This window comes from Trichechus manatus, unplaced genomic scaffold (genome assembly GCF_000243295.1).
Source record: "Trichechus manatus latirostris isolate Lorelei unplaced genomic scaffold, TriManLat1.0 scaffold00068, whole genome shotgun sequence".
Taxonomy (NCBI): domain Eukaryota; kingdom Metazoa; phylum Chordata; class Mammalia; order Sirenia; family Trichechidae; genus Trichechus; species Trichechus manatus.
In genome coordinates, this window is record NW_004444004.1 from 6,562,392 (window position 1) to 6,581,192 (window position 18,801).

Consider the following 18,801-nt stretch of genomic DNA (forward strand, 5'->3'; position numbering starts at 1 on the left):
TACGTACTAAAATGGGGGTAACTGTACTAGGAAGGTTTAGGGAAGATTTAAGTTTTGGTTATGGAGATGTACATTGTGTCAAGCCTATTAGATATCCATGTAGAGATGTGGCATAGGTAGTTGAACATGAGTCTGGAGTTCAAACGCAAAATTTGGGCTGAAGATATCAATTTGGGAGTCAACAGTATTTAAGTCAGTGGTTCTCAATCATGGCTGACATTAACATTGCATAGTGCTTTATAAAATTTGCGTATGTAGGAGTCCTGGTGGCACAGTGAGTAAAGTGATCAACTGTTAACTGGAAGGTCGGCAGTTCCAAACCGCAAACGGCTCCACAGAAGAAAGATATGGCAGTCTGCTTCCATAAAGATTTACAGCCTTGGAAACCCTATGAGTCAGAATCGACTTGATAGCAGTGGGTTTGGTTTTGGTTTTATGGTAGGCCCTACACTAAAAATAAATAAATAAATAAAACCCAAAAAACAGTTGCCATCAAGTCAATTCCAATTCATGGCAACACCGTGTGTGTTATAATAGAACTGTGCTCCATAGGATTTTCAATGGCTGATTTTTGGGGTTTGGTTTGGGTATACATCAAAGAAGCGCTGATGGCAGAGTGGTTAAAGTGCTCATCTGCTAACCGAAAGGCTTCCAGCCACTCCGCGGGAGAAAGATGTGGCAGTCTGCTTCCGTGAAGATTACAGCCTTGGAAACCCTTTGGGGGCAGTTCTACTCTGTCCTACAGAGTCTCTGTGAGCTGGAATCAACCTATGGCAGTGGGTTTGGTTTTGGTTTGGTATATATCAGTGCCTCTCAAACTTTATAACACATACGAATCACCTGGGGAGATCTTGTTAAAATGCAGATTATGATTCTGTAGTTCTGGGGAGGGGCTTGAGATTCTAAATTCCTAATAAGCTCTGGTATGCTGTTGATGCTTTTGTACCATAGCCCACACTTTGAGCAGCAAGAGTGGCACAGATAGTATTCAAAACCATGATATTGGATGAACTCACCAAAGGGGTGGGTGTTGACAAAGAAGAGGTACAAGGACAGTTATTGTTTTTCTTTGTATGGTTGGGTACTTGCTGCAAGCACAGAACAGGTAAATTATTATGTTTAACCAGGCTTAAGCTTTTACAGACAAATATATTACAGGAGGAGCGAGGGGCAAGAGAGTGGACCATTTATGCAAGAGGTGATTACAGTGATGAACCATGCACTCTAGATTGGGTGAGTAGGTTGGCCAATGAGGACTTGAGAAGGTTGATGGATAACTGGTATTCCTGATGGGATCAAAGAGTTGGTAGAGTAGGGATATTTTAAAAAATGAGCTGAAAGGATAAGAAGTGTGGGTCAGGAATGGGAGGCTTGATATCAAGATTTTTAATGTTAAGGAGTTTATTGGTGATGTCAAGAGTAGGAGCAACAGAGGTTGGGTGGTGGAAAAATATCATTGGAGGTAAGGAAGTCAAAGAACTTAGAGGCCAAAAAGTTGTCAGAGTAGTCCACATGAATGTTGAAGAGAATCCAAAAGGATGAGAGAAATAGGAATGGAAGACAGTGAGCCAGGTATTAGACTCTTTAATGAATGAAGCATGACTAGAAGATCAGCAGATGATAGCAGCATTAACGATAGGGATGACATGGTCTAGTGGCTGCCAGCAATTCTGATTCAGTAGAACTGCAGTGGGACACAGGCATCAAATTTTTGAAAAAGCTTCCCAGTTGATTCTTATATTAACCAGGATTAAAAGTCACTGTGTAATCAGTGCAAACTGAAAGGTGTAGGGCCACTGGATGTCTTCTCTAGCTCCTGGGTGGTATGGAGGTCAATATCAGATAGGAGATGTTGTCTTAGGAAGTTTAGTAATCTCGGAGAAGTTATGTAACTTGCCTGAGGACACACAGCTAGGAAATATTTGAGTTGAGATATAAACTTTGAACTGCCTGACTCCAAAGCCTGTACTGTCTTCATTTTACCATGTTGCCTCGGAGGGCAGAATGTTATCACAGTAAATACAAAGAGATACCTTGGAAAGAAAGTCAAAGTACCCCAAATGAGATTCTAATGTGCCACAGTGGGAGGAGGCAGTGACTCCCATATCTACCTCTTTATCTACCTCTCTGTATTCCCCTTGATCTTTCTAGCAGCTTTGTCACTTATTTCCTGCCTGTAGTTGCCACCACCTCTCCAGGAAGCAGAGGCATTGCATGAAAAGGAGCCAGCATCAGGGGCTGCGGACAAGAGCACCAGCTGGCCTTGATGGCCCCCTCTCCCAAGTACTGTGCTCTGGGGCCTCCTTTCAGGAGAGGGAAGAAGGAGCAGAATACAGTGCTGCAGTCAAAACCAAGCATTTTGTCTTCTCCTACTTCTGCCTCCTAACATATCAGTGGCCCTGTATAATGAAAATCTAAATCATTTGTGTGTAGACATAGCAACTGTTTATTTGCTGTTAGCTTTGAGGACTCAGTGGGGGTTCGATGCATTTAGAGAAGAGATCAACGCTGGGAGAGCCTAATCTTATAAATAGACAAGAGGAAAATTGAAGCTGTAAATGCATCTCTCCACATCTGAGGGAGAGGCCAGTAATAAATACCCTTCAACTCCAGCCCCCCTCCAGCTCAGAAAATGCTCTTAAACCAAGGACAAAGGGCGGAGATGACTCCTTGGAAGGGTCCTACCTCCTATCTGCTAAGAAATCTTTACTTGGCCTAGTTGGAGATTGATTGTGAGTTCTAGAAATAGCACACCTTTCCCCTCAAGCCACCAAGTGGGATGCCTTCCATCCGTTACAAAATGCATTCACTATTAGTTTTCTTGAAAGTTCCATTTTTTCCCACCGACAGGCTGCCTTGGGAGCAAATACAATTCCTAAGCTTGTCCACATTAGTGTTTTGAAAGAAAGTGAAACTCAGGCTCTGAGGAAAGTGTTCCTTTCACATTATGAAGGAGCCAGACCCTCCCTCCAAGTGCAGCTTTTTGACAGCCTCTGCTTACCAGCAGCTTCCTCATTCCCTTGTACTCCCAGGCTTTTTGCTTATTTAGCCAAAACATCATTTCACCTCCTACTCTTGCAGAAGCCAGAAGTCCCCTTCCCAGAAACCAGAGCCTTTCCTTCTTGGTTGGAGCACATGCTCCTGCAAGGAGGACCCCACTGACTGGAAGTCACCAGTGGATATAAGGGAATGGAAGCAGCTGCTCCCCTGGGAGCAGGGACAGTGAGGAATGACAGTAGGGAGAGGGCAGTTAAGTGACTTAACATGGGTGGCTTATCAAGGGCCACTCTAGGTATAGAAATTTTTACCCTACAGACACAATGACATGCCAGTTGGGCAGTTGCCATCCACCTAGCATTCTTTTCTGAAAGCACTGTCCTGCTATATGGAATCTTAAGAAATACTTGGCCAACTGCGCTTGTAAGTTAGTCGGGATGAATAGCCTCCACCACCCTGACCCCCCCGACCACTGTCAGAAAGGAACCATGGTTAAGTACCCAGGCTGCACACACAGGCAGAGAGCATGACAGCCAGCCAAGCACAGGACAAACCACAGAGTCTTTGAAGTCCTTAGTTCACTCATCCAGCCCTCCACTAGGCCCATGGGCTCTCCCTCCTCTTGACTCAACAGCAAGCAGAGGAGGCAGGCTTAGCTTCTAAGAGCCTACTCCAGGCCACAGAAAAAGGAAAACAAAAACAAAAACAGGCTAGTCAGACATTTATGCAAAAACAAGACTTGGAAGGAAAGAAACCAGACACAGGCAGAGGGAAATTTAAATTCAAATTGAACATGAGGCTGGAACCCTTTTTGAATAAAAGCCCCTGCCTGCATGGTTTCTTCACAGAAAAAAAAATCCCTTTTAAAATCCTGTCCCCTTTCCCCGGAAAAGGGGTGGAAACATGCCAACTAACTTCTACATTCAGGGTGACAGTCTTTTGAAATAGCTTTTTTTTTTCTCTCCCCCAAATTAACCCCTTCCTGCTCAGTCTCCCCTCTAGGGGGCAAACACTACACAGTGGGTTTAGATATCTGGGCCATGGCGTGGAAACAAAGCATGCACTTCCTGGGAAGCCATGTGTAAGAGAATTGTAGTGTCAGAGGCAAAGAACAATCACTGAGCTGGTATTTTCCATTTTCCCCTTCACACCCTCAAGATACATTCTTTGCCCTTCTCTGCCATGCTCTGTGCCAAAGGAGGCTGACCTCAATGGACTGTATCAACAGGCTTCCTTGCCAGCTGGCATAGGGCTGGGTCTGGCTAATGGTAGACACTGGCAAGAGATCAGAGAGCAAGAAGAGAGTGAGATATAGATATTTATTCCCCCGTCTCCCTCCCTACCACGTTGCATTTAGTCAGAGACTGCATTCTGCTACCTAAAACCATAGCTCCTGTCAGGCACCCCCTCTCACATTACTACAGCTCTTGCTTGGTTCCAATAACACCATTTTTTCCCTTGCCCCTTCAGTCTTAGGAGTGATAATGGCTCCCCACCGTTGATAGTTTCTCTATGTCTCACCATCACTTGTAGGTTCCCTTAACCCTGCCTAACTGGTTGCTATAAAGTCAGTTCTTACTCATGGAAACCCCATGTGTTATAGAGTAGAACTGCCCCACATGGTTTTCTTAGCTATAATCTTTACAGAAGCAGATCGCCAGGCCTTTTTTCCTCAGTGCTGTTGGGTAGGTTCAAACTGCCAGCCTTTAGGTTAGTTGTTGAGTGCAAACCGTTTGCATCACGCAGGGACTCTAGGGACAGGATTAGAATGTTGCATTTCCCTAACCCTGCCTACACCACCATAAATGGCCCCTTCATTAAGCTTAGCTTAGCTAAACCCCTTGAGCACACCACTGTTTCCTGCCAGGACCTTGATTGGTACACTCATCTCCATAAATTCCATCCCACAGAATGCCCAGAAGGTTCCCTAGCCTGAGAAGAGTGATCACCGGATCCAACTGCCTTTCTTCAGTGCTTGGCATATTCTCCATCGTACACTGGGATCTCTTGATTTAAGGTTGCATTACCGCATCTACATAATTAAAAAATGGGGTTGGGTCAGTTCTATTTTTGTTTTGCCTGTTTTTAGTCATATTTCTTGGGAAAAGGAGATGTTATCAACTCAATTACATTGCTTCCCTCCTAGTGAGGCACAAATGCCCAAATAGCCTGACTTTAAACACTTTATCCCATTCCATAATACTTGACCTGAATTCCATCCTCAGTTGCCTTTCTGTTGTTCCTCTTGTAGTCACAATCTTAGTGATAAGAGCCACCCACATATTAGGGTGGTCTTCCAAAACTTTTCGCTTGCCCTCACCTACACATATTCATTTGCTTTTACGTCCTGTATGATCTACTTCCTAAATATGTTCTTTCGAATTCATTCCATCTGCTCCAGCCGCATAGCCCTTAGTTCAGGCCTTCTTTTTTTTTTTCACCTAGACTACCAAAATATCTCTAGTCTCTCCCTATTCTCTTTTATTCTCCTCACTTTACCCAAAACACAAACATGTTCATGTCACTTTCTTTTCAATGACCCTCCTTTATTGTAAAATCCAAACTCCTTATCCCGGCTTAAAAGGTTTCACAGGAACTGGCTACTGCTTCCCTTCGCAATCTTAGCTTTTGTTACCTCCCTCTTTACACACCTGTCATTCTCATGATTGTGCCATGCTCTTTCATGTCTCCATCACTTTGCTTGTGCTGAACCCTCCTCTAGTACACTCTTAACCTTGGCCAACTAACTTCCCTTATTCATCTCTCAGATTTCTATTAGGCATCATCTTTTCTAGGAAGTTTTCCCGTGAAACCCCAAGCTGGTTTAAATCGTCTCTCTATGTGATCCTTTATCTTCCCCTCTTCACTTTATCTCCCCCATCTTCCCTTTCAAAATGCATAAACTGTTTTACAATCATTTATGTACATGTCTAACCATACCCTGCCACTATCCCTTTTAGGGCAGGAAACAGTGTCTTCATCTTTTCATCCCCAATCTTAGCACAGAGTGTGGCATATAGTAAGATAATAGAAAATATTTGCTGAATGAATGACTAAATGAATGAATGAATGCATGAATGGAGCACACTCTTGAATTCAGTTACCTATATGAGGTCAATATAAAGACCTTGACCCTTCTCGGGATGCCATATAACTCACGAAGCCAGTTTTTTCCATTTCTCTCTGTCTAGGCAGGGCTGTGCCCAAACCACCCCAGAATGATTAAGAATAGAAAGAGATGAGCTGGACTTTTGAGTCATAGGCCCTCCCCAGTCCCTAAAAACTATAGTTATGGAACAATAGAGCTGGCCTGAATTAATTGTTGGGGGGGGGGTATTGAGACAATTTCTGCCCCCAGGAGACACCAAGTTCTTCTACACCATCCGTCAGCCTTGAGCACAGATGGGATGGAGGCCAGGCCTAAAAATATATCAGCCCTAAGTGACATCAGAGCTGTATTCATTCATGTCTAACTCACCCCAGATGGAGAGGAAAGCATTTGACAAGCAGTCTTTGAAATAGAGAAACTTGTATCATTCTAGGAACGACCACAGGGGCAAGAGGCCACTGCAGATTTCCTAGTCAAGAGAAGTGAACTATGATAGAAATTTCGATAAGGAGCCAGCAGAAACATCATCATCCGCATCATTGTGAATTCGTATTTATTGAGTGCTCAGCAAATGCTAGTTTCTGCTCAGAACATTTGATAAACTCCACTTCTGTATCTGTAAGGGACTGGGGAATGCTTACAACTATATTTTCATGCCACTCACCCAGCCAGGACACAAAATGAATGTCTATGACTATTCTAAGGCATAACAAGGAAGGGGCCCCAGACTATATGCAAGCATCCTTGATTAGTGTTTTTCCCACTGGGAATCAGATACCCTCCCTCCAAACACTCTCATAACTGGGGAGGAAGAGGATCAAGAGAAAAGAGGAAGAGTCATAACAATTTGAGTAGTAGTACTCCAGAGATATTTGAGGGTGGCAATAAATACCAAGTGGAGGATCATAAGAATGGAGTGGTAGGAACCAGCCCTGCCTGTCTCCTGGCCCCTCCTTGTACAACTGTTCTAACTCATCCTTTAAACTTTGGGGCTAAGTGGTAGATAGAAGCTGTAGAACTCTGAAGAGCTGCATTCCCCTTATTTTGCATAAAGGAACACTTTGGGACTTGGAAGCTAGTGGATACTCACCGACTGGGTATAAGTTTGAGGACACTGTTCTAGATGAATTTTGTATATAGCCACTGACCTACTGGCTTATGGGAAGGTGAAAATGAATGATAGCTAAGTTAAAAAGCATGCAAACACTAGGTTACATTACTGGCAAATGGGTGGCAACTGGCCTAGTCTTGGTACCTCTTTTCAGGACTCCATTCCTTCCCCTTTCCCACCCTCTCCACTCCTCTGCCCAAGCTCAAGGTTTGTGGCAGTGATCAAGCTCCATGGCATAAGAATTGGTGTTCCTTATGATACTCTCCACCAACATGACTGGCTTGGGATTTCTTCCAGCAAAGCAGGAAAGCCAGGTACAGATCAACATGGCTGCAGCTGCTCCACCTCCAGCACAGTAATAGGCCCAACCAAGCTGACAGGTACCTGAGAAAATAGAGACAGAGGTAAACATGAGGGTTGGGTTATCTTCTCATATATTCTCTTTGGGGTGTTAGGATTAGGGTGAAAATAGAAAACAGTGAATGTGACTGGGCATCCCGTTTCCTTCCTTCCTGGTTCTTTGCTTTGGAAACAGTTTATAAAATTGTAATCTCCTGTTATGGTAGGATCCTGGGGGTGGTGGTGGCAATGTTGATGACGATGAAGACAAGAATGACTTGACCAGGTGTCAAGCGCTATGCAAAGCTCTTTACACATAGATTGATCATTACAGCAACCATATGAGCTAGGTACTCTTATTATCTCTGTTTTACAAAAGATGAGTCAACTGAGGCACAAGTTAAGTAACTTGTAAAAAATCACACAGCTAGAAAGTGGTAGGTAAGGGTATGAACCCAGGCTTATCCTGAACCTAAAGCTCCATGCTCTTAACCACAGTGATATACTACAGTGTATGGGCTGCTTTCAAAGAGACATATCCTGCATTACTAGGAAACTTGACAAACAAAATCAAATCCCTTGCTTCCTACTACATGTCTCTATCCTAACCTGACCTTTCAAAACCCAGGGAGAAAATATGCATTAGAATCAAGACTAAGCTTCTAAGGGGGTGGTTTCAGTTTGAAGGATAATGGGAAAGGTCACCCACTCAAAAACATTGTCCCCGACACCAGTCATTCTATCAGAGGTAGATTCCTTACTTTGAAGGATTTGTGGTTTTTCAGGGTCCCCTCAGAAAGTGTCAGTGCCCAAGGAAAAAAGGAGCGCTATTATTTTAAGGGGGATCAGAGTAACTGACTGCTAAAATCAAGTGGTTAAGCAAACATGACACAGGAAATTGGGGTAGATGCTCAGTGATACAAAACTGCAGAGGGGTCCTGAAAAAGTTAGGCAGCCACACCTTCACCTACTTCACCTACCTCAGGGCTTGCAGAAAGCTAGTCCTGATTACAACCAGTCAGGGGGGGCCGTCAAGACTTATCTTCATGACTATTTTTTCAAAGGCTAAATTCAGTCAAATAACCAATGATTTCCGTCCCCATGGTGCCAAGTGAACCTGAATTTTCTTCCTTTCAATTGATTGCTTGGCATGTCAAAGAAAGACTCTAAGATGGCACCAAGTTAGACTGCTTTGATTTTCAACTTAGGCCAGTCTACTTTAACCCAAATTTTCTACTTCAGAAATAGTCTTTCTACCACAAAGTCATCACTCATGCTATCTCTCCTGCCAGGAACTCCTTTTCTCCTTATTCACCAATTCATATCTTCCCCAGAACACTATACAGGACTCAGCACCTCCAGAAAGTCTTCACTGATTAACTCCAGTGCGCTCAAGTCATGTCAACCGAGTAGCCCTATAGAAATTCATCTCTACACCCCATATACAGCTGTACCTGTTGGGTGAAACATTGGGAGAAAAATTTGCGTTTCCTTTTTTTTTAATCTGCCTTATCTAGATTGTTGGTTCAGCAATGTGGATGTATTTGTCTATTTTTTTTTTTTTTTTTGATAACTCCTCAGAGTGTTCTGCTGACAGGGCTCAGTATGAGTGATTTAGACTAACAATACTTTGAAGCTGGTTACACTCGCATTTTTAATCCTCAACACCCAAAACTATGGCTTAAATTTTTAATTAAAGTTTTAAAACCAGCCACATACATATTCTATTTGTTTCTGGAATGTTCCATGATCCTTCTCACCATGCACATTTTGTTCACTCTGCCTGAAATGCTTACTTTGTGTGCATGTATGCACACACACTATCTGCCTAGTCAGTGTTCATTCATCAGTGCTCAGTTTAATCGTCAATTCCTCAAATAATTAATTAAATCCTTCCCTGACCTCCCCAAGTCACATCCCCTTATCAGAGGTTTTCATAACACCATATACCTTTCTTTCTTGTCCTTGAATAAATGAAGAAATGAATAATCTCTATCCCCTCCTATAGCAAGAGTCAAGTCATACTCCTTCAGAGGAGACAGTACTTTATCAGTAGGTTGGGGCAGTCATATAACTTCCTGAAATCCTGTGTTCCCACTCAAAATCATGATGAGAAATAGAATATAACAGCTATAGAAACAATGCAATCCACAGAAAGAGGAGGCCAGGGATATAGACCAAATATCTTTAATCCCAATCCAGTGTTCTGCCCTCCGGTGATTTTCTCATCCCCCAAAAGCCATTTTCCTCTTATAGGACCCTTGAAGCTATAAACCCTAGAGATGGGGCACCTAAACTAATTTGCAATAGACTCACCTGAGCTTCTCCCCCAGCCCCTTCAACCAAAGTCTCCTGTGTTTACATGGCAGAGTAGTCAGGAGCCAGCTCTGGGATAGCATCCCTATCAAGCAACTTTTTCCTCCCCAGCGTGCTCCCAGTCTCCTCTAGGCAAGGCATCAGAAGTCTAATTCTGTTTCTTCAGTTGCCTGTCAGGTCATCCCCTCATTAGAGTAGCAAGGATATTTCTGTTAGGTACATGCACCCTGGGACCAGGGAAAAACTTGTTTCACTAAATGAAAGGAATAAATGCATAGAATGTCATTATCCCAAAGCCCTCGGCAGGAAGAAAACTGACAGAGCGGGCAACTCCAGAGTGGAGAGCTGGCTAGAAAGGCCTCAATAAACCTTACTAAAGTCAGAACCAGGTACTACTGGGCTAGGAACCAACACCAAAGTGCTTTCATTGTCACCTCTATACACTGAGGGTTTCCTCTCACAGAAACTCTTATTAGGCCACTGAAAAACACCCAAGCCCAAGACTTCTGCTTCACAGGAAGCTAAAGAGAAACAGAAGGAATATAACTTCTATCCACCCCCCTCCCTACAACCCTACCTGCTATCTGCTTGAGGGAGCAGAAAAGTTGTATCACTGGCATTGCAAAAGGAAAAAATAAAACAAAAACAGACCATTTAGGAATTCCCTTTCCAGTTTGAGAGCCATTGTCAGTACTCAGCTACACCACAGAAAGCGTGGACGCTGGTCTGATGGCCTACGGAGGGACTTGTGTTTCCTATGGAAGGATGCAGAAGTAGGGAGCAGTGGCAACAAGCTGCCATCCATTGCCTCCAAACATCCTGTTAGTGAAGACTCATGGACCATCACCAATCCCTAGGTCCCATTCCCTGAAGTACTGTTGATTCTTCTATTCATCTGAAAAGTATTTATTGTCTACTCTGTGCCAGCCACTTTGAATATACAATCCATTTGATTCTCAAAACAGCCATAATTATTTGCATTTTACAGCTGAGGGAACTGAGTCTCAGAAAAGTAAATGACTTGGCCAACTGTAAGTGTCAGAGTTGAAATTCGAATACCAGCTTAACTCAAAGTCCATGGTCATCCATTTCAACCATGCTAGGAGGGCAAAGCCAAGGACACAAATTACTGTGGTCCAAGTTTTATGGGCAAGTATGATGCTTTCAACTAATCATTTTACCTTTTTGGGCCTCAGTTTCCTTTTCTTTAACTGGAGCAGATTTTGCTGAAGATATTTATAAATGTATGTTCAAATTCAAATTTTCCATAATAGTATGAATGTGATCAGTGCTTTAAGACATGTAAGTAAAGTACTATAGGAACGTCCATGGAATGAGGAGTTATTTGTAGCTGGGAGAATTCAGGCTCAGGTAAGGCTTTATAGGGGAGATAGCATTACAAATTAACTTTAGTAGCAGGAAGTGGGCATTCCAGCAAGAGGGAGAGGTTGTGTGAGCAAAATTACACGAGTGAGAAAATAGACCACATGCTTGAGAAATAGCACTCTGTTCATAACAGTTGCAGAAAAGGAGATATAGTTGGGAAATTATAAGCTGAGTCTAGATCAGGAGGGGTTATGAAATCTGTCATCTTTTCCACACGTAGCTAGTGAAAGTTTCTGACTGGGGATGATATGACAACTCAAGGCTTTTCAAACTGGGCAGTATTGATATTTGGGCCAGATAATTCTTTGTTGGTAATAGTGGCTGTCCTGTGCATTGTAGGATGTTTAGCAGCATCCCTGGCCTCTACCCACTGGATGTCAGTAGCACCCTCCCCTAGTTGTGACAACCAAAAATGTCTCCAGCCACCCCCCCAAAAAAAAACCCATTGCCTTTGAGTTAATTCTGACCCATAGTGACCCTATAGGACAGAGTAGAACTGCCCCATAGGGTTTCCAAGGAGCAGCTGGTGGATTCAGACTGCCAACCTTTTGGTTAGCAGCTGATCTCTTAACCACTGACATTGCTAAATTTCCCCTGGGGGGCAAAATCACCTCCGATTGAGAACCACTACTATGTTTGGGAAGATTAACTTGAAAGCTCTGTGAAAAAGAAATTGGAGGTAGGTGAAGGCTATAGGCAGAGACTAGTTAGCCAGAGATCAGGGATGCTGTTACACATGTAGAATACATAAAACAACCCCCTGCAACAAAGAATTTTCTGATCCAAAATGTCAATAGTGTCAAGACTGAACAACCATGATCTAGGCAAACACCAAATATTTATACTTTGAATTCCTCTAAAATGAATCTTGACAACTGAGTGATTAGCCCAACAGAATGTAATCTTCTCCCTTAAGAATGGCCATGCATGATCCCTTATTGACCTGGGAAGCAGCCTGAGACAGAGCCCTGAGTATGGTCAGCCCGGAGTATTTTGGTATGCTAGACCAGGAATCTGGGGGAATGCCAAGAAAAAAGATCCTACAAGGTACTGAGGAGGAAATATTGATTCCCTGGCAGTCAGGAGACTGGGTCTATGAAAAAAATATCCTAACCCCACTGGGTCTCAGCTCTCTTGCCCAGAAAATGAGGAGAATAATTAAGTAGTTGCCTAAAGACAGGGCAATAGGACCAGATAAGTTCTTGAGGTCCCCTTGGGAAATGGCCAGGCTCACAGTTGCCTTGACTTTGAGATTGAAAGCACTGACTCCGAGCCTCCATGCTAGAATCATTCAAGAGCCTGTGTCCTCAGAAAATAACTGCAGTGAGCTGCCATCTCACCTGGAGATTTTCTCTACATGTATGTATGCATAGGTATCTGTGAGGAGAAAGACTGGGTGGCAGGATGGGGGGGGGGAAGAGGTTCTAACGGCAAATTAGTTTTATGCAAAGCTTCTGGATGAGCCTTGAGATAAGCCTGTTTCTTTTTGTACTCTTCTGTATCATTTCTAACACCCTATCTGTGAGTCACTCTATTCCAGTGTTGAATTTGCTGTGACAGGATCCCTCATAAAAGTTATTAAATCATCACTCAGCAGTGGGCCTGACATTTAAATCAAGACACGTTGCTTTTATTCCAAGTTGCAAATCAAATTGGTTTGGAGTTTGACTCCGTTTTGTTTGATTCCGCGTTAAGCTATGTTATTACAGAGTTCCTGTTTGGACAACAAATTGTCACTAGCTACTTCTGAAATTGACCCCCTCCCCTTACCAGAGCCCCAGTGCTATGCCCTTAAGGGGCATGGTGTTGGGCCAGCTGCCAATGGGTCATGATGAGCTACTGGGATGAGTTAGCCCCAAACCAATGCTTGTGGTGGGGCCTACTACTGGTGTCGGCATCAGGGTTAGGAATCAGAGTAGGATGGGTCTGACAGAAAGGCTCTGTCTGCAGGGGGCATGTTAAGAATGTCAGCATAGAAGCTAAGAATGCTAGAGATCTAATCTAAAGAAAGGAGGCCTTCTTGGAGGAAGAAGAAAACCATGTTGGAAAGAAAAGGCATAAAAGGAGGGTGAGGTAAGTCTGACTTTGGAGTTTCTTGTCTACCCTTTCAGAGAGTCATCTGATGAATTCCAAGCCCATGAAAGTTTGGAGGAAGAGACAGGGAAGCAGGGATACAGCACCCGCTGAAGACTAACACCTCCCAGACTGACTAGAGATAGATGAAATGTAATGGAACTTGCAGATATGTGAAAGTTTGATTTGACACAAGTGTTGCCAATAATGAAATTCTGAGCGCTACTACTCCAGGAAAAGGCAAGCTTGTAACCCAGGATAAGTGGTAGGAAGTCCTGGATACTGGTGTGGTGGGAGGAGAAAATGGGGCAAGGGGTAAGAATAGCAAAATAGCTTGGAGTTGGGGGGAAGTACTAGAGGAGATAAAGCTGTTTGGAGGATGCAAACAGCTCAGGGGTATAGAGAAGGGACTGTATGTACATTCAAAGAAAAGACTCAAATTCTAGGAACCCTTAGAGTCAGGATGTTGGGGGTGTGGTTCAGATAGAGTACAGAGAGAACAATTTGACATCTATTTTTTTCATTTAGTACACTCCAATCACCGAGGAAATTGAGGGACACTGTTCTGGCTTTAGGTAGGTAAAATAAGGGAAGGAGTGACCCTAAGGATAGAGGAGGACCTACAATGGGAACTTGCATATCACCCCCAACCTCACCCCCAGCACAAAGGACCCGGACAGATCTTCAGAGAAATCTATCTGCAAGCCACTTTTGGGCCTTCAAAGCCTTCTGCACATTGAAGCCAAGCTGTCTACACTGGCCCTGTGGGCAAGACTCTCAGCTACAGAGAGACATCTAGGACTCCTTTGGAATTCTGTGGGGTAAAGAGAAAGGGAGAAGGAATAGAGAAAGATCAAAGGGTAGAAAGAGACTAAAGGAGGATCAGTGGGGTAGGTGGAAGAGGAAGAAGAGAGGAAAGGCAGGAGGAGTTTGTTCAGAGAACATTAGGAGATTAAAACACTAGAGAAGATGATACATGGGAACTGAGGGGTGGGGGATTTGAGCTCTTCAACACATCCCTTCCTGGTGAGGGTGTTATTTTCTTCAAAGCAGACCCAGCTCAGGTAAGTCGGCTGCTCCTCTCATCACTGTGACACTATCTAAGCTTATGAAACCAGGGCTGCAATCTGTCTTCCAAACTCAGCTGTTTGTTGTGTATAGCAGTCGGGGAGGGGGAGGGAGGGTTGCTATTTGCTTACGCAGCATATTCTTGCTATGGGGACCTGAATTTTGTGTGAATAGGAGCAGCAGGGGTTTACATGAAGCTGGTGGCCCCATCTGTTCAAAGAGATTCTGCTGACTTTAGGGTCTCCATAGGTGGCAGCATAAAAACATTTCCAATACAGCCAAACTAAATGAGCAGAGAACTTTCTCCGCTAGGTTCAGCAAACACAGATGAAAAATCTTCAAAGATAAAGCAAAGCCAACAAATTCAAAAGCAATTGCCAAACCCCCACCACCCCCACCACGGCCCCCAGTAAAAAGACAGCCAAAGCTATGAGAACAGCTCTCTTCTCACTCTCCAAGCTGGGTGTGAGTGTCAACAGGAGCCCAGATTGGAGGCCCAGAACCTACTGAAGATTCCAGGAGCCTGCCAGGCTCCCTTGCCAGAGAAAAGGCAAAAGAAAAAAAAAAACCAACTGAAAACTTCAGTTCAAGGAAATGCGTTATTGCTAGTAGCCCCTGACTATTTGACCCAATCTTGGTCCAACCCAGTGTTCTAAAGGGGAAGGGAAGACCTGGGTACATGCTGGAAATGCAGGGGAGCACTCAGTGAAAAACTAAGTCATTCATGATCACAAAGATGCTCTGATATGGCTGATTGTTTTTTTCTCTCACACACACTTTTGCCAAACAAATTGAGACCTTCTATTGAAATCTTCCCCACCACTATTTAGCATTTGCTTCTGACCTCTCCTCATATTTTGCCAGCCAGTTCTCTATATCATTTCTTGCGTACCTAGCCTGACTTTTAGCTACTTTGCTCATCTTTTTCTTCAGTGGGGTGGGGGGGAAGACCATGTCTCAGGCCACTTTAAACTGTGCTTCTGGATCTTTCTCCAGAACTTACCCCCACCTGCCCCTGAAGAAACCTCCATCTCATCCTGTGTTGCCCTTCATACAGCCTATCAGCTACACTTGGAGTAGTTTCTCAGAAGATCTTTGGGCACTGTCCCCAAGCAGACAGGTCAAAAACCAGCTAAGCAAGTGTTGGACCTCTCTGACTCAGCATGAGCTCTCTAGGACACCTGGTCTCTAGAAACTGGCCTCTCTCCTCTAACATCTGCTCAGTGGACCCCTGCTTGTGTCTACTTGAACTTTCTCAGTTCATTAAGTCAGTAACTAAAATAATAATAGCGAATATTGGTCAAATCCATCCATGTGCCAGGCACTGTGATCAGCTCCTTAATCACGTTGTTCTCACACAGGTAAGGTTAATAAAACAGATAAGAGAAAGGGAGTCAGAGGCAGAAGAGGGACAAGTAAATCAGGGCTTCGAACCCGGTTTGTTCCATTTGAACCCTTGCTGAGAATTTGCATTTCCACCCCAGATATACTGAATCAGAATCTACATTTTAACAAATCCCCAGGTGATTCTTATGTATAATAAATTTTGAGAACCACTGCTCTACTAGTAGTTCTCAGAATTGGTCCCTAACTAGCAGCCTTAGCACTGCTTGGGAACTTGTTAGAAATGCAAAATCTCAGCAGGGGTTTGAACCAGAATCAACCGGTTGGAAGCCCTGAAGTAAACATACTATTAGTGTGAAAAATGCTATGGTACAGAGTGCTTGTTGTTATTGTTGTTAGTTGCTGTTGAGTTGGCTCCAACTCATGGCGACCCCATGGATGACAGAACGAAATATTGCCCAGTCCTGAACCATCTTCCTGATCATTGAGTCCATTGTTGCAGCTATTGTGTAGTGCCTTCCAACCTAGGGGGCTCATCTTCCAGCACTATATCAGACAACATTCTGTTGTGATCCATAAGGTTTTCATTGGCTAACTTTCAGAAGTAGGTCACCAAGCCTTTCTTCCTAATCTGTCTTGTTTGGAAGCTCCATTGAAACCTGTCCACCGTGGGTGACCCTGCTGGAATTTGAAATACTGGTGGCACAGCTTCCAACATCATAGCAACACACAAGCCACCACAGTACAACAAATTGACAGATGGGTGGTGGACAGATGGGTGGATAGAGTGCTACAGGAATACAAATGAGGAGCATCAAATCCAGTTAAAGAGGGCAGTGAGTTTTCAAGGAAAAGTAGGAAGTTAGTTAGGTGAGGAAGGGGAGAAGGATATTTCAAGCACAGAGAATAACACATGCAAAGTTGCAAAGGTGTGAAGGAATATAGTATTTTCACTTTCAGGGTGGCTGGATCATAGACTGACTACAAAGTGGTACAATTCAAGAAAAGAAGCTGGAGTGGAAATGTGAGTGATGACCAAGGTCCCTATAGGCCATGCCAAGGAATTTGGACTTTATCCTGAATGCAGTGGGGAACCATTACTAAAGAGGGGGAATGACACCAGATTTGCATTTTAGAAATATCACTTTGCCCCAGAATGGACAATAGATTGAGGGGGTGGTATGCAGTACCTTTCAGGGTAGGTAAGGAGAGATAGAAACTGTTTTCAGTGATTCTGATGAGAACTAAAGGAAGGAAGACAGATTCTAGAGTTACCATTTACTTCTTCTGAGGATTCAACTTATTTGGGATTGACATCATTAGGGTTGTATGTGCCTCATTCAGCATCTTGCATACAATAAGTGTCTGGATTATACTCATTGATTGATTGTTACCATTGTTTACTAAATCCTCAAACACTCAAAAATGCTAGAAGGTAAGATTTGGCAAGCTGACCTACCTCGGGACTCAAGAACAAATGTTCCCTCTTTCCAGCCATTAATTTAGCCCCATACCAGCAATGCCAGCTTTGTGCATTCGCTATTGTCATCCATGTTCCATCAGCACACAGATGCAGACTATAGAGACTTTCCCAGGGCCCAAGTTCTCTGAGTATTAACAAATGCCGCAAATAATACCACCCAGCATGTGTATAGCACTTTACAATTTACAAGGTATTTTTAAAACCCGTTATCTCATTCAACCCTCTTTCATCTGTTTTCTTCACCCATAAAGTCCTGGCCAGACACAAGAATATTATTATGGAGGAAGGAGTTGAGCAGACAGATGAAATGTCTGACCAAGATCATCACCACTTACTCAGATGGTATAGAGACTGGGCCCAGGTCCCGGTATGCTTGGGAAGTGAGTGTGTTGCCATGAGAAGAGCATGGGATGAGAATTACAAGGGACTGAGCTTAAAACCATGCCCTTCAGTTACAAACTGAACCTCTGAGCAAGTCATTTAACCTTTCTGAATTTCAGCTCCACCACGGGTAAAATGGAAGTGACATTACCGACCTCACAGAGTAGCTGTGAAAGCAAATGAGACAACATATATGAAGCACTTAGCACAGTACCTAGAATAATCAATACATCTAGCTTCCCCTTCCCCTCAGTTCAACACCCTGTCAACTAGTCTACTAGTTCCCAAAAATGTCTATGAAGAGCTTTAAAATACAGATTCCTGGACCCCACTCCACACTACTCGCCAGACAGCCATAGCCTAAGATGTCCCTGGCCCAAGCCATGGTCTTTTCAATTGCCTCATATGCATGTGAAAGCTGAACAGTGAAAAAGTAAGATGGAAGAACTGATGCATAAGAACTGGGACGTTGGCAAAAAATATTGAATATACTGTGGACTGCCAAAAGAATGAACAAATCAGTCTTAGAAGAAATACAACCAGAATACTCCTTAGAAGCGAGGATGGTAAGACTTTAGCTCACTAACTTTGAACATGTCATCAGGAAAGACCAATGCTAGAAAAGAACATGATGTTTGGTAAACTAGAAGGTCAGCAAAAACGAAAAAAATCCTTGATGAAATGGATTAATACAATAGCCACAACAATGGGCAAAAACATCAAAGATCATGAAGAAGGCATAGGACCGGGCAATGTTTCATTGTTATATATAAGGTCATCACGAGTCGGAGGAGACTCAATGGCAGCTAACAACAATAACAGTCCTCACAGCAGATCTACAGAATGAATATCGCTGGGGAGTGGACCCAGATGATTCTGATGCACAGCTCAGTTAGGGAACCACCTGAACTAGACCATATCATTAGCCCAACCTGTTGTTGCTTTTATTTTTATTTTTTTACTGTTCGGATTTTCAAATTTCTTTTTTTTAAATTTTTTTCCCTTACAAAAATTTATACATACATTGTTATGTGACCCTAATTGCTCTCCCGATACTGTGACAGCACACTCCTCCTTTCTACCCCTGATTCCCCATGTCCATTCAACCAGCTCCTAACTCTCTCTGCCTTCCCATCTCACCTCCGGAAACAAGGTGCCCATTTAGATACTTGTAACTACCTGAGCTAAGAGGCA

General features: G+C 43.4%; 1 protein-coding gene across 1 annotated transcript in view; it reads right to left on the reverse strand.

Annotated features, from left to right (window-relative positions):
* Positions 1-7,140: 7,140 nt before the first annotated feature.
* LHFPL1 (LHFPL tetraspan subfamily member 1) overlaps positions 7,141-18,801 on the reverse strand; it is a 55,495-nt gene continuing 43,834 nt past the window's right edge. Inside the window, exon 4 of the mRNA XM_004379784.1 lies at positions 7,141-7,601. Within this exon, the coding sequence (XP_004379841.1) occupies positions 7,420-7,601 (182 nt within the window). The 3' untranslated portion in view covers positions 7,141-7,419. The remainder of the gene's footprint in view (positions 7,602-18,801) is intronic.